At 38.8% G+C, this 16,389-nt stretch overlaps 1 protein-coding gene and 1 long non-coding RNA gene across 2 annotated transcripts; one reads left to right on the top strand and one right to left on the bottom strand.

The window, feature by feature from the left end:
- Nucleotides 1–8,158: 8,158 nt before the first annotated feature.
- LOC122652189 (probable auxin efflux carrier component 1c) lies at nucleotides 8,159–11,442 on the bottom strand. The gene is made up of 7 exons (XM_043845869.1): nucleotides 11,387–11,442; nucleotides 9,825–11,343; nucleotides 9,487–9,733; nucleotides 9,259–9,344; nucleotides 8,706–8,863; nucleotides 8,344–8,420; nucleotides 8,159–8,246 (listed from the first exon to the last, which is right to left on the bottom strand). The coding sequence occupies exons 2-7, from the start codon at nucleotides 10,993–10,995 to the stop codon at nucleotides 8,180–8,182; spliced, it is 1,806 nt and encodes a 601-aa protein (XP_043701804.1). The 5' UTR covers nucleotides 10,996–11,343; nucleotides 11,387–11,442; the 3' UTR covers nucleotides 8,159–8,179.
- Nucleotides 8,728–9,447, top strand: LOC122652190. Its single transcript, XR_006331564.1, has 2 exons — nucleotides 8,728–8,872; nucleotides 9,263–9,447. It is a non-coding gene; the product is annotated as an uncharacterized LOC122652190 (long non-coding RNA).
- Nucleotides 11,443–16,389: the final 4,947 nt, after the last annotated feature.

Here is a 16,389-nt window from a genome sequence, read left to right as displayed (position 1 = left end):
TTGATTTTAGATTAAAAACTATACGTTTGAATCGAACCAAATGAAATGTAACCCGTATACACCATGGTTCTAAGTATCGATATCGTATTGTCTGATACCGATTTTGCTAATCACTAATACTGATATCGTATCGATAGTACTGTATGGACAAGGGGTTAAAGGTTGGAAAATTCATTTTTAAAGAGATTCAGGGGTAATTTGTCTGATACAACTGATCCAGGTCGATACCATATCGGTATCATATTGATTTTACAGGTTACTGATATCCGTTCCAATACCATGCACTAAAACCATGGTATACAGTCAACCGAATCTGATATAAATTATACTAAGCTGTATGATCATGTGTCTTTGTTGGGTTGATTTAAAAAAATATATATTGACTAAAAAAAATTGTGTGAAACCTTGCTTTGTTGACTTGTAAAAAGGTGCAGGGTTGAAAAGATACTGATTTGACATCATGGGAATTAATGTATTTCCGTGAGGTGAAATTTTATGGTAATAGAATCTAAATGTAAGGGTGCCAATAGAACTGGAACCACAAAACTGGCCACTTAAAACCAAATCATATATACAAATTGAATCGCAAAATTTTGATTCAGTATTGGTTTTGAAAAATGAAATTTTATTCAATTCAGTTTTTATTTAGATTAAAGACTATTAGTTTGAACCGAAACAAATGAAATGTAACTCGGATACGCTAAACCCAAATCAAACCTAAATCGTATTAGACTGTATAATCGTATGCCTTTCTTTAGTAGTGTTTAAACAAAACAGATGGTAGAAAAGTTCTCAAAAATCACCTGACCATGGGTTTCTTTGTTGAGGAATATAAAAAAGGGTTGAAAAGATAGGAAAATTATCTCCTTCAGTTCTTGTCCGGTCCAATTCCCTAGTTCCTCTAATAGAGGGTGGTGGATTCCACCCAGGCAGAGTGTTTGGGCAGGGGTAGAGTGATCATTCCAACTTCCTATATTAGAGGAACTGGGGGAACTGAAAACTGGATCGGACAAGGAACTGGAAGAGATACAAATCCTGAAAAGGTATCCGATTTGACATCATGTGAATGTCTCCCCATGTTATTGTAGTTTCCTTTCTAATTTTATTTATTTTAGTAAGTTATTTCATTTAAATTGAATTTGAACCAAATTATTGAGAACAAGTATGAATTCAATGAAACTGAATATAATTGAATAGAACTAAATAAAACCGAAACTGAACTGATTGAGACTCTTACCTAAATGTTCCAAGATACCCTATAATACTATCAGCTTTAACTTTTTATTTTTACTAAAAAGATTCATTAAAAAAAAAATGATAAAAACAAAATTTAAAAAAAAAATCAAAGCTGGGCATTCCCAAACGAGAATTAAAAAGAGGAAACATCCCCATCTACGGTAAAACTCTTGGCAAAAGCCGCATCTCTCCCACTCAAAATAATCAAATCTGAACCTGGATCTTGACATTGCGTCAAAACCAAGCTCCTCAACAATATGATTTGGAAAATACAAACTTGTTGATCATTACAAAACATTTCCAACCAAACCGATAGTTATTGGTGTGGAAAGTTTTGGACTATTATCATTTTCTTTTAAATGGTGGTCCGGTCTCAGTTATTCACATATAAAAATAAAAAAAACATAACATCATATTAAATTTAGGAAAATTTATCTCTTTTTATTTTTCATATCTATTGTGGGATTTTAATGGTTTCTAAAAATCAAAATCAATACCAGACCAATAAGGAGTCCAATCGGTCAATTTCGATCACCTCAATTGGTCCAATATCATATTTTCACTCCCCTATGCATGAAGGTGGAATTTTGTGTACACAAAACCTAAATATAAAATGTCAACAGATCTGGAACCAAAATTGACGATTTAAAACCAAATTGAATCAAATCGGAAAAAAAAAATCTAATTTGATTTTGATTTTGGAAATTAAAATTTTATTCAGTTCGATTTCAGTATTAGATTAAAGACTATCGGTTTGAACCAAACGGACCGAATGAAGTATAACATGTATAAACCAAACTTGAACTTAATCTAAATCATACTAAACCCTATAATCATGTGTTTTTGTTGAGTTGTAAAAAGCTACCTACTATGGGTTTCTTTGTTAAGTTGTGTAAAAGGATTGAACGGTATCATATTTGACGTTATGGGGATGTATCTTTCATTATTACCCCGAAAAAAAAAAAATGTATGTTCATGAGATTGTAATTTCTTTTTCAAGTTTATTTGTTTCAGCTAATCATTTTCCTTTTTTTTTTTTTTTTGTGGTAAGAAATCATTTTCCTTTTCAGACCATATACGAATTGAATGAAATTAAGTATAAAAGCCGAATAAAAACTAAATAAAACCAAAGGAAAAAAGAATGGTACCTACTCGCGTGGCTGTTGCACCAGACACAAAAACCCACAAAAGTACTATTTCAACCCCCCCCCCCCCCCCACCAAATCAATAATAACTTCTATGTTGATGCTTTTATTGGGCTCTCATTAGCCCCGTGGAGATACTACATGACTAAAAGCAATCTCTTGCCCAAAACCAAAATAGATTTAATTTCTTTGTCTATTAAGTCTCCATATTAAAACAATTGATTTAAAGTTGTGTGGCATCTTGTGCGTCGTATACTTGACAGTTGAAGCACCCACAACCGATGTAGGATCACATCAATATTTTCAAATAGAGCCGATTGACACCCTTACATGTACATCCTAAGGTAAATAAAGTTCGTGGTCATTGTAGAGCATCTCTCTCTCTCTCTCTCTCTCTCTCTCTCTCTCTCTCTCTCGTGTATATGGCTATATCACTCAGCGTAAAAAATGTCTTGTAACACAAATCACCCTGATGAGTGATTTACACATAAGGACAGAGATGCAAAATCAAATAGATGTCAACTCAAGAGGCGCGGTACGGTAGAAGATATGAAGTTCCAAACAGATCTTGAAATCCAAATCCTCCACTTAGCAATGATCTCTCGTATTGAAATCCCATGGAATTGATGCTGTAACATCAAATTTAATGCAGCTTAACTTACATTCTGGGCACACTACGTCAGTGATGCTCCCACTATATATATATATATATATATATATATCCAAACGTGGACGCCCACTTCTTTCTTCAATTCTTAATTTGTGATTGCATTAACTTACACCGATCATAATCTTTTCCATATCAGATTAACGGGTAAGTCCATGTCACTAATTACCTGCTTTATAATCTAATAATAAATGAAATGTTTTTTCAGAGTATCCATTATCACCCTGAAACAGACAATTTAAGTTCTGGAAGAACATCATCACCAGTATTGACCATTAGGTTATAAACATCCATGGAATCTTTCCATGATGCCCTGCAGCGAATATTCACAATTTCCAGTGGTTCTTCCTGGCTTTACACTTAGATTCATTAAAGATTCGATTTCTGCTGCGGCAGCCCTAGGGTTATCTTCTGTGGTGAATACATATGGATATGGATACAAGATTTGATAGAAGAGTAGAAAACTTTTTTAGTGTGTGAATGAACATTCATGTTATGAGGGCATTGTCAAGATCCAATTATTACTTAACGACAAGGGATTGGGTGGCCAGTTTCATGAAGAGTATGAGTCATGGGATATCTATCCCACAACATGCATGTATTGAATTATTCTGTCTAAAGTGAAACAAGGAAACATTGATAGAAGATGCTTATGTGATCGATGCATTTTGAGATTACCCTACTGGCTCGATCTGGATTTGGATTTGGATTTGAGCTTGTGGAAGGCTTGACAAAACGCATATTAAGAGGAAGAAAAAAAAAAAATTCAGAAAGGAAACACATGCATGTTGTGTAGAATCATGAAAAATCCCACATTGCATATGGAGATGTGCCATGAAATGTATATATATACTATGACCTCCCTTACAGGATCATTATCCTCTCTAGTTCTTTGCCCGGCCCAGTTTCCTAGTTCCTCAATGCCCCTAACAAGGGGGGTGCAATGACCACCCTACTCCTACCCGAACACTCTGCCCGGGTGGGGTCCTCTCTCCCCCCCCCCCCTCTGTTAGAAACACTGGGGAACTGGGCCGGGCAGGGAACTAGAAAAGATAATTTTTCCTCTCATACATGGTCAATGTTTTTTAAAACCCATAAGACCCACCTTCCAAAACTGACAATATCATGGCATCAGTGGGACCAGATTCATGGCGCTTCATATTGTCCGGAGCTGTTTGCCCCATTCATACTGATATTCACATTCTGAGTTAGGATCATTAATAGACAACAAGGTTGGTCTTGATGTACTCGTAAGGAAAAAGCTAGCAAGATACTTTCTCTGCATAACAAACCAAAGATAGATATGACTAGTATTTTACTAAAGAAATTATATTAGCTAGGGAACACAAGATAAGGTTCCACACATATGCTTCTGCTCAACTATAATGGTGTTAAGGATCAAATTATGAAATTTATATCAGTAATTCTGATTATGAGAAAGGTACAATATTGGATTTCTTTTTCAAGATTTTGCTTCTCGTCATTTCATGTTTGGATTAGTGCAAGTATATGAACTCCTTTTTGTTGATGGTAGACAATTGAGAATGGTTTATTGGGGTTACTCTGTTGGATGTATCTGTTTTGTTGAAAGATACTTTCAATCAGTCAATCAAAAGGTTCTATATTAGAGTAAGCCCATCTCTGATCATTCAGAACCTAATAATTCTAATCTTTATTACCCTTTTTTTTCTCTTCCCCCTTAGTAGTGTAAAGTTTCCATCTCAAAAGTTGGTGTAAGGACTCCCAAGTGTAAAAAAGGAGTTATAGGCTGATTAACAGTCGATGTAGGACTACACTCCTAATAATCCCACACGTGTGACAGTACATACTACGGGCCCGTGGATCGATATGGTGAAAACCGGCTGTAGTAGCACATAAAGTTTAGATCCCAAAAATTCAAAGTGGGGGGTGAAAGGATTCTTAGGTGTATAAGGGGGGGCTATAACAGACTAATTAGTAGCCGATGTGGGACTAAACTCTCAATAATCATCCACGCGTGTGGCAGTACGTATTGCGGACATGTGGATACGATGAAAACCTACTCTAATATCATGTAAAGTTTTATACCAAAAGTTCAAAATGGTAGGTAGAAGGACTCTCAAGTGTATATAAGGTGGGTTATAGGCTAATTAGAAATCGTGGCACATAGGCTTACATTATAAATAGTTAGCAATTGGTGGATCATACTTTTCAAGCTTTAAAGTGGAAATGGTGATCCCTGTCATGAGAAGCGAATATATCTTCATTCTTACCATTTTTGGGTCCAAGAACACTCGTTGTTTCATTATCCAGTTGGTGACCGATTCAATTATAAGCTTTCTAAAGGTCTACCTTGAGATAGATGCATCTAATTAGAAGCTTGACAAAATATGGACAAAAGCAATGGTTGTACCAAGCATTGTTGGATATAACCAATTACTTTAATTTTTTAAAGCTACATTTGTTTTGTCGTGATGCAATTCGGGGTGGAGATGCTGACACTTGGCAATATATGTGGGCTCGAATGTCATAGGATTTTGATCCTAGTAGAATAGGACTCGGCTTTTGTGTCCACAACTGACTTACTACTTAATAAATGCTTAGATTTTTAAAATTTATAATAAGAGTAGAAATTACTCCCCATAATTCTACAAGGATCAAAATGTTCATTCTACAATTATTCAGCTAAAATTTCTCCCCTTTTTATAATTTAAAAAAACAAAAAAAATTTACTGTTCCAAGTGCTTTATAGCCACAAGGGACTACAATGTGGACTTGAACAACAACCAAGGTCATATTGACCATTGGGTCGTTGTGTTCATTCTACAATAGTGTTTATCTTAAATTCCCCTCTTTCTTTCTCTTGATTTCTCAGATGTAGTCATCTTCTTAAGAAAGTTGACCATTTCAACAAAATTTCATTATCATATTTTCTATATTTGACAATGTATCCTTAGATATGATGATGATATAGACAAGATGCACATTGAATTTGGATACCAATAGACATTTTCATACAACAAAAGGAAAAACTATGTAAGATAATGATCCAAAACCCATTACTATGCAACCATAACCTTAGATAAGCTGTATATCAAATTTGGAGGTCTATCTAACCTTATAATCTGTCATGTATGAGACTCATCACCCACCCCTCTCTCTCTCTCTCTCTCTCTCTCTCTCTCTATAAAGAATCCTTGTTCAAATAGCCTCAAAAGCAGTATTTGACCAGTCTAGTATTTAAGAGATAACTAGATGATATGGTATAGAAAACTTATATTGAAATTGAACGCAAAACAAACTGCCATGTAGTTATAGCTGGCATGTAAGAAAGGGTTTCTCACAAATTATTTAAAAACAAAACTGACCCCTTTAATTTAATCACGATAGATCATATTAAAAACTAAAATTTTCATCAGGGAAATAACGACATTGTTCTACCCCATAGATGTGAGGTTCCAACTCCATACTTTCTTCTAAGAAAATCCTAATTTTAATGGAGGGGCCACCCAACGGGGCAGCAACCCCCCCCCCCCCCCTAAAAATCCATATATTAATCACTTCTTGACAATAAAACTTTAAGACCATTATTCTATTTCTGACTTTAAATTTGATGTAGTGGTGCAGCTTAGCCTATGGAATGTTTGACATTCTCACATTAATTAATTAGAAGGGGATGGGGATCCCTGGCAGGCTGCGTGAAGCTTGCACCCATGGTTCTTAGTATCAGTATTGGATCATCCAATACCAGTTTTTTATCTTGTCGATCTTGATATTGTGCCGATACTTTATCAGTGATACAGTACGAGCAAGGGGTAAAATGTTCAAAAAATCAATTTTACAAGGAGAATTAAGGGCAAATTTGTCTGATACAGCCAATCCATGTCAATACTGATCTGATACTGTATCAGTTTCTGAAATTGACCAATACCCATTCTAACACCGTGCACTAAAACCATGCTTGCATTAAAATGGGCCAATGGGAGTACAGGTGGGGCATTCAATAGAGCTTGGAATTTTCATTTCATATGGAGTGTGGAGGTTTTTTTTTTTTTGATAAGTGAGTGTGGAGGTTATTTTGCTCTTTCTATGTATGGGCACGGGCACCACGCAGCCGGGCTGCTTTCATTTTCCCTTAATTAAATTAAAATTATCAACACAGTACTTACTAAAGCATTTATGTTCTTTTGTAGCACTAACCAATCATACCCTTTACGGTTTACAAGATGAGAGAGAGAGAGAGAGGAGCCATTCCAAAACTGTAAAGAGAGAGCGACTAAAGAGGGAGTGTTGTCGCCATATATGCGAAAGGAGTCCACATCAAATCAATCCTCCTTCCTAATGGAGGGACCCTTAAGCCCTCATCTCACCACCACCACCACTCCACGGCCACCATTACCACTACCACTTCTACTTTCTAAATGATCTCTTCTGGGCCTGAAAACAGGCCAAGGACCTCCCTGAGTCTGTTCATCAGCTAAGGTTACCATTTCACTTTAACATAAGACGACAAAGTATCATTAATGGAAGCTCCCCCCCTTCCCCCTCCCTTATCTGCTTCATTTCTTGTCCGCTGCATTTCCCTGAGGGGGTGGATCCCACCAGAGCGGTGTATTCGGATAGGAATAGGGTGGTCATATTCGCCCTCATCTAATAGAAGAACTTGGGGAAATGGAGCTGTCCAGGTAATGGAGCAGATAAAGGTAAATGTAAAACTTAATAAAAAATTTAGTCGTGATTATCATCAATCAAGTAAATCCCCTAATTTCCCTTTCTTTCTCTATCTGTCTCTCCTCTCTTTGTAAATCTGTACTATCAAATATTCTTGGACAAGAAGTGAGAGAGGTTATGACTTGTGATAAAACAATGAGCCCAAAATAGGATTGATTGACAATACAGAATACAAATTCCATGGTTTTACAATTTTACTAGAAACTCCCATTCACCCACCAACCCAGTCAAAATAAGTAAAAGAAGAAGAAGATGCATAGATTCATCCTCCAACCCTCTTGTCATCTGCCATTGTTGCTTGCTCACTGAAATCATTCCTTCACATCCATGGTTCCCCCCATGGAGTTCTCTCTGGCCGGTTGGGTCATGATCATGATTCTCAAAGATAGTGTTTCTTCTTCTGCTCTGATCAAATTACTCATCACAGCCCCAATAGAATGTAGTACACAAGCGTTATTGGCAATGCTATTAGCATCCCAAAAATGACACTGCAAACAAAACCCACATCGTTTCATCATCATCAAGGGAACAAGAAGAATCAATGAATCAAGAAAATATGAATCACACAGTATGAGATGCACTCACGCAGTGCTGAGAATTTCAGGATGTATGTTGTATTCCTTGGCAAAGACAAAGGGGACAATTCCTTGTGGGAGAGCCGCCTGTTAACAATCAATTTGCAGCAAACCAAATACAGAATAAATTAGGAACATAATCTAATCTTGCAAAGTTGCACATATGGTTTTTGATAAAATTCCCAATAGAAAAAAAGAAAAAACACAGGATTCAAGTGGGTCTCTCATGGTAGACTCATACTAGATTTTGTGGGTTTTTGTTTTTTTAAATAAAATGAAAAGATATATAATGAGGAGGGATATTTAAGTAAGATTCGATGTGTCAGAAAGGTGAGAGGGATGGGGAGGTGGAAGAAGGAAAAGGGCGATGACCTGTACAATGGCAACGTGTAATAGGACGCCTCGCAGCCCAACAGCAATGGAAGCGGCAGCCATGACAGCTGGCCCTGTAAGGAATCTCACAGCCATGGCAAAAGCTGCAATGGAATTCCCACATGCAATGATCCTCGGTTGCAAAGCCATGAACAGCCCTGTCCAAAGTAGTCAATCTGTGTCAATTAAAGGTGTCAAAGTGCAATGCCACCAACCACACCACACAGTCATGCACACTCCCAACAGGCCACACAGCCCACCCCACACTGTGCAAGAGAAACAGCAACAGTACAACACACCCTCTTTTCATCATCAACACAGGACACTCATCATCATTTCTCCCTTGTGGGTTTCTCTTTGTTCTCTTCGGATCTTATTATTACTTAAATAAGAAAGAGAAAAGCTTAAAGAATAAGTTGAACAACAGTAAAATAATTCTTTTCTTAATTAAAGAGACAAGGCACAGTAGACAGGCACAGAAGACTGAGGAGTGGTAGGGAAATAAGAGATTCTTTGGGAGCTAAGCGTGATATGAAAGGAAGAAGGAACTGACCAAGGCTGAACATGGCCATGCCAAGACCTGCATCCGACAGTATAGAAATGGACTTTGCTATAATGTCAGGCATACGGACGTTCCACCTGCAAGCAGTAGTAGCACAACTCTGCCATTAGATTAGATTAATAAGCTCACGCAGTCTGAGTCATAAATCATGGAAGATTGAATGGAATGGAAATTAATTAAGAAAAATAAATCTTGATTATGTTCTTCCAGAAAACAGACTTGTTTGAAACCAGAGCCCAGATCATGCCGATTAAGCTGGAATAAGTGTTTGGATTCCGAATGAGTTTTCTCCACACCATGATCAGAATAAGCCTCGTCATCACGCTAGCCGGAGGCATAACTTTGGCCTTGTTATCCCCCAGTTTTCTCCCTTCGCCGTTCATCTCACTGTCACCAGCTCCTCTGTTCCCAAAGCTGAATTCGTCTCTTTCCAAATACCCTTCTTGGTTCTCCCTGTGATTCTCCACTACTCAATCCAGACAATTAAACATTAAAATCAAAACTACAATTAAAGAAAAACAGCACAAACTCATTAATTAATGAATCAAACTATATACCTTTTCCAGGAGAAACAGCCATTCTAACTTCTTTGAGAGTCTGATCTGCAACTCCGTATTCTTGACCACCAAACACATCTGAAACCGGAGAAGCACTTGAACTCCAAACAAACATATGAAGATCTCTACTCCCTTCTTCGGATTTCTGCTGCGCTTGCCCATTAGGCCTCTTAGCAGTTGCAGCTGTTACAGGTTTCGATCCAGGCGGAGAAAACATACCCGGGTTTGGTGCAGGGTAATGTGTCCCACCCGTTCCATGGTAATGGAACCTCGACTTACCACTATTGTCTTCCTCGTAATTCGAAGGCCTCGGCGTCGGCCCTCTTGATGTCGCAAGCCCATAAGCATCTGCAGCTCCAAAGTTGGAATTCCGGCCACCGGCGACCATGGAATAGAAATCGGTATGGTTAAAGCTCGACCCTCTTGGCGTTGGGTTTCGAGACGATTGCAGAGAATATATCTCCGCATTTGTCAAATTAGACGGCCGAGGAGTCGTCGAAAGCCCCTGAGAACGCCGGGAAAAGATATCAGACCTCGACGCATTCGATTTCCTCACAGTAACATGTAACTTTCCGTCTTCCTTAATCTCTGCTTGGGTCTCCAAAGGCTCTCGTCCATCTAACGACATCACATCAGAATCAACAGCAATGGACACGATTGAACCAGCCGTATCAGGGAATTGCTCAGTAATAAGCATCTTAGCACCTCTGTACTCGAACAGGAAAAGCATGAGAGTGTACCAAATGATGCACTGAAGCACCACGATTTGAACCATTAAGCTACCAGAGAAATCCCCATACATACCCTTCAAAAGAGGAATACCCATAACCAGAGTATTAGGGAGAGTTGAGAGAGAGAAAAGTGTGATTGTCCATTCAAGGCAGCCTCTCTTGCTTACAGTAGTCCATACAAAGAGGACAGCCAACATAATGAGCTTCTGGAGAGTGTCTGCAGCGATGAAGCGTAGGTTCATTGTGTAAGGGTCGTTGGTGGAGATGAAATGAAAGGAAAGAAGTGGGACTGCGAAAAGAGCTACGAAACGGTTGATGCCGGAGCATTGATCAGGTGTGAAGATCTTCCACCATTTTACAGAAGCATAAGCTAAGATCATGGCTACGTAGAGTGGAACCACTGCTGTCATAACATGGTAGAAATCCAATAACGTAATCATCTTCACTAAACTTAAAACTCTTAACTAACTCTTTAACGGATTTAACGAACTATAGAAGTAGAAAGAGAAGAAAGGTGGAAGATATATGGAAGAAGAAGAAGAGGTAAAGAGGAAGAGGAAGCTAAGAGGAGGTGAGGAGGAGAAGGAAGAGGAGTGGAGTGAAGAGTCGGATTTTAGTGCATAGAGTTCGAGGAGCATGTGTTGTGGTATTTTTGTTTTTGGGTTTGTGTGGGCTTAGTGGATTGTGAGTGTCAACAGACTCCTATACTATACTCATTCACTTACTACACAAAAGCTTTGAGAGTTGCGCGTAAACCTCCCAGTCTCCAAAGCAGACTTGTCTCTCTCCTCTCCCCACTTCTCTTTCTTTTTCCTCACTTTTTAAATATACTCTCTCTCTCTCTCTCTCTCTCTCTCTCTCTCTCTCTGTCTGGAGAGCGAGCGAGCTAAGTTTAGGCTTTCAGAGTTGCTGTAATGGACAATGGAGAGTGGAGAGAAAGTAGAGAGTGTCTCTCTCTTTTTTCATTCTCCTTTAGTTTGGGCGGAGTACGTAGTGTATCCTTTGAACCTCAGGGTGGGGGAGCTTTTAAGCTTTCTGCAAAAATCACTTTTTTATTTGTTCCTTTTTCAGTTTTCCCTTGCCACTTACGAATAGATGGGCTCCATCTTTGATCCGGCCGGCCCACCCACGTGTTTTCCGGGTTCAGTTTGGTATAACAAAACTGGGCCAGACCCGGACGTACCTTAGTTTTGATGCATCATTATAGTACTCTTCTGCAGTCCCTCACTTTAGTTGGTGTATGGTCGTCAATCAGATTTCGAATTTGGTTCGATTTAAGATATAATATGTGAAAAAATTGAAATTGAACCAAAATCCGATAATTTTCATTAGGGTTGCCATTCTCGGGGCCAATGAGAGCATGTACATTGGCATTGGCATCATGGGGTGGGATTTATATCTCTCATAAGGGTAGGACGGTTATTTTGCCTCCCCTCTATGTTTGAAGGTGAATAGTTCATTCCCCCGCAGAAAACTTTTCTCCATTTCATTTTCTCAAAGCCAAAATTAAACGGAATCTGTTCATTTAATTTGAACTCAATTCAAATTTGGCATAAACTGATATAACCTGCTGAAACAAGTACAGTTGAAAAAAAGAGTATTACAACATCAGGAACATACAATCTCACAATGTCAAATCCCCTTTTTATACAACTCAGACAAAGAAACCCACAGTAGCTAACATCCCCTTCTCTGTGCCATAACACAAGCTACGCCCAGGCACATGGGTCTGCCACTCAAGGGGGGCAGGGTGGTTAATGTGCCCACCCCCATGTGCCTGGGCACAGCCTGTGCTGAGGCACAGAGAACAACGCCCCTTTTACAAAACTCAACAAAGACAACATGATTGTAGGGTTTAGAATGATTTAAGTTCGATTTGCTACGGTTTATATAGGCTAGTCTGAAACTGAATCAAATGAAATTTCAGTTACTATGATTTTGCTGATTAATGATGGATTACTTATATTCGGGCCTCCGAATCCGACCCATGGTTTTAGTAATTGTTATCAGTCTAGCAATCTGGATCGGTCCATATCAGTTAGGTTTATCCTTATTTTCTTTTTTTTTAAAATTAGATTTTTTGGGATCAATCAGGAATTGGTATCGATCTCTATTGATACTGATACGAATCGGCCCTAATCCGGCCAATCCAATACCGATTCGTGAAATCATAATCGGACCTAGCCCGAACCAACAGACAAGAAGCCAAGTTGCTTTCCCACCTCAAAATGGACCGGAAAGGACCCCATAACGACCCTACTGATGGATGCTCCTCCTCGTGTTCTTATGGAGATGATTAAAGATGGACGTGGAGAAATTACTCACCAAAGAAATATCTGTTGAAGTGAAATGATCTTTCTTTGAGACAAGATTTTTAATTTTGAGTGTTCGAGATCCACACTTTAGCCAATGAAACATCATTTCGTTCAAACACGTATTTTCTCTTTGCACAGAATAATCAGGTATTTCTTCACGCGTGTTCCTCCATAGTAACAGAAGAAAGATTTTTATCAGATCCCGAACTTTCTTCATTGTGGGTACCATCAATCTGATAAGAATCAATTCACTGTTTTTGACGGTGATGAAGCGATTCAAGACCGTTCCTTTGGTACTATAGTTGAACACCAAGTGTTTGTTACTTTGACGCATTGAAATGGTTTCTAGCTGGGAGAAAAGAAATGATAAATTACTGCAACTCACAGTGGCAGAGACATTGGAATTGAAACAGTGGAAGTTGGGGCCGAATGAGTTTTGAGTTTTGATGAAGACACAAAATGGCACGGTGCACTCACCATGTTTGAAGCTGCACGCACAGCAACACTACTGGTCCACCTTCCTGGTAAGTATGTAAGAAGGCACGGGGGGTTTTGATTTGTTTAAGTTTCACGCACATCCCTCCCAATTACAGAGTTGCACTGGTTTTGATTACTTGAATTTCACAAACAGTTTTTGTTTTGTTTCATATTAAATGTGGGTTTTTCAATGAAGGGATTAAAATTGAAGGATTAGTTAAATCCATAAAAGGTATAAAGTACAATTTTGGTGCGGCAACCAAAGGGAATGGACTTGGACCGTTCTGGCACGGACCAAATCTCCTGGTTACTGGGTGGGTGGACTGCAACCATGCATTTTTGTTTCGGTTGTCCTTTCTAGATGCCTTTTAAGTTTAAATTCTCTTATTAGATAATGTTAGTCTCACGTGCGTGGATGGACCACGGCACGGTAACGATTCTCATTGGCCGGTGAGCATCGATCTCTGTGCGCATGGACTACCCCTAGCATTCCCAAACTCCCAAGATCAGATTCATCAGCAAGGGTTAGGTACGTTTCGTGGGGCAAATTTAGTATTGGGGGATGCCCCATTGTTGGAAATTTGGAATTGGAGAGGAGTGTGAGTTTTGATGAGGAGATGAAGTTTAACGTTTAGTAACCAATAATCTAGGTAAGGGTGTCAATTAAAATCGGTTTGTTCGGATTGAACCGGTTTCAATCAAGTATTAGGTTAAATCAAAATCAAACCATTAAGTTGAAGTTTAAATTGGTTTTGGTTTGGTTCGATTTTGGTTTTACATACAAGTATTTTAAAAACAGTATGAATTTTGTTTTTTCATTTTTTACCCCCTTTTTTTTTATCAGTTTATTTCTAGGTTCGATATGGTTTCAGTCGGCCCAGTCAATAAGTAGGATTTTTTTACCAGTCTCCAAAAATCGCAACCCGAAGTTGCACAATAAGGGTTGGGTTTCAGTTCGGTCCGGTTTTGATTAGTCACGGGTTGTATTTTGACACCCCTAAATCAAGGGCTGGACATGGATCGGCCGGGCCTGAAGAGGCATCTAACTAATATCTTTCAAAGTCGGATTGACCCAACATGTGGTTTAAACATCGAATTCAGAATTGGCATCATCAACTGATTCTATTCAAAATGGACCGACAATGGTCTAGATTAACTACGATTCCTAACAAACTTTAGGCCTGATTTGGTATGATTTCTATTTCAATTTCAGGGGGTGATTTCTATTTCTGAAATTGTTTCGTTTGGTTTTTTGCACCTTATTTCAGTGAAATAGAAATCAAGTTGAATAGAAATTCTGAAATAGCTGAGGAGCTGTTTCAGATGTTCTATTTCATTTGATTTAGCGCTCTTGCTCTTGAATGAGCACATGGTTAATTTCATAGGCAAAGTATTTCATGTTAAAAATAAAACACCACCCTTCTTCTCCTAATGGTCGCACCACCACCACCCCACTCCCACCATTGTCACCGCCATCACCACCCTACTATCCTGTTACCACCACCACTATCGCCACTACTACCCCGCTACTACCAACACCACCGCTACTACTCGGATACCACCACCACCACTACCGCTGCCACCGCTACTGCCACCACCACCACCTCCACCGCCACAGCCACCACCATTGCCATTGCCACCACCATCGCCACCTCTACCGCTACCCCTTCACCACCACCACAACCACCGCCACTATTTCCACATCACCACTACCCTGCCACCACCATCACCACCACCACCACCACCACCATCCTTCCCAAAGAAATATAGAGAATCTATTCTCAGAATTTGAACTATCAAATGGATTTTTTTTATTCTTGAAATATTTCATATTGATACAATCACAACAATTTTAATTTTTTGACCAAAATCTATTTGTTAACTATTTCAAGAAATCAATCCAAAATTGAAATAGAAATCATACCAAATCAGGCCTAAGTCCAAGAGAGTTTGGTCGAGTTAGGCCTATTCTGAGATCAATCTCATGCCTGATTCTGAGTTTTAAAACATTTTCCAACATGTACATGATCATTATGAGAAATGTCAAATATTAAAAGTAGATAATAAAGGTTGTCAATGGTCTTAAGGAGTGTATAAACTGATACGCATAAATATTAACCTCCAACATTACCAAAAAAATAAATATATATTAACATCCAATGCGAAGCTGATATGTGCCTGAATAGCTCCTAAGTCACTAGGGACGCCATGTCTCCTGAGAATTGATCATCTACACGTACCAACAGGTGAACGTACGTCTCAGAGCCAATCACATTTTAATTTTGTTTCCATAAAAACCTCCCCTTTGTAACTGGTAAAAATAGGATAGATGGTTAGCTCTCACATGTACGTTCACCTATTGGTATGTGTAGAGGAACCGAATTCATGTCTCCCTATCAAATTGGAACTCTCGAAATCTCCTTCTGTTGCGCGAAGGCTACTTGCAATATCCGGACTTTCCACATTAAGGCTTTCTAAACGCAACACCCTTCTACTCGAAGTATCCTCCAACCAGGAGACTAACTTGGTAGCCAAACGATTGGAGGAAACCTTACCCATTGGAACTCTCTCTGGAGACCCACTTTTCATTCTGATTTCCCACAAAAATTCAACTTCCTTTTGGAGATGCTTACCTTAACTGTACTTTTACCGTCGTCACTTCCAATGTATAAATACACAGGTAATCACAAAGGTATGGATTGAATTCACTATTAGCTAGTTTTCTGCACTATTTCTCTATCCATTCATATCATTGTTGCTGAAGCAACTAACTTAAGCATCGGAGAATTCCCCCCCGGGCGGTCCTCTCTCGTGTCTTGTATCTTATCCTTGCGGACAAGCATAGTGCCCCATCAAAGCATATTCAGTTTTTTGGTGGCAACATAAAATCATAAACTATCTACATTTGTTTTGATATGTTATCAACTACACCATCTGCTTGAGAGCTTGGCAATTCAGCAGTATAAGATTTTGTTCTCCTAACCAAAGCTTCTCACCCAAAGAAAATCCGGTTAGGTTTGGAGTGGTTCATGTTAGGCATAA

The sequence above is a fragment of the Telopea speciosissima genome, chromosome 2 (genome assembly GCF_018873765.1).
Source record: "Telopea speciosissima isolate NSW1024214 ecotype Mountain lineage chromosome 2, Tspe_v1, whole genome shotgun sequence".
Taxonomy (NCBI): Eukaryota; Viridiplantae; Streptophyta; class Magnoliopsida; order Proteales; family Proteaceae; genus Telopea; species Telopea speciosissima.
The sequence above is the reverse complement of the archived record's forward strand: the minus strand, read 5'-3'. Positions and strand labels throughout refer to the sequence as shown.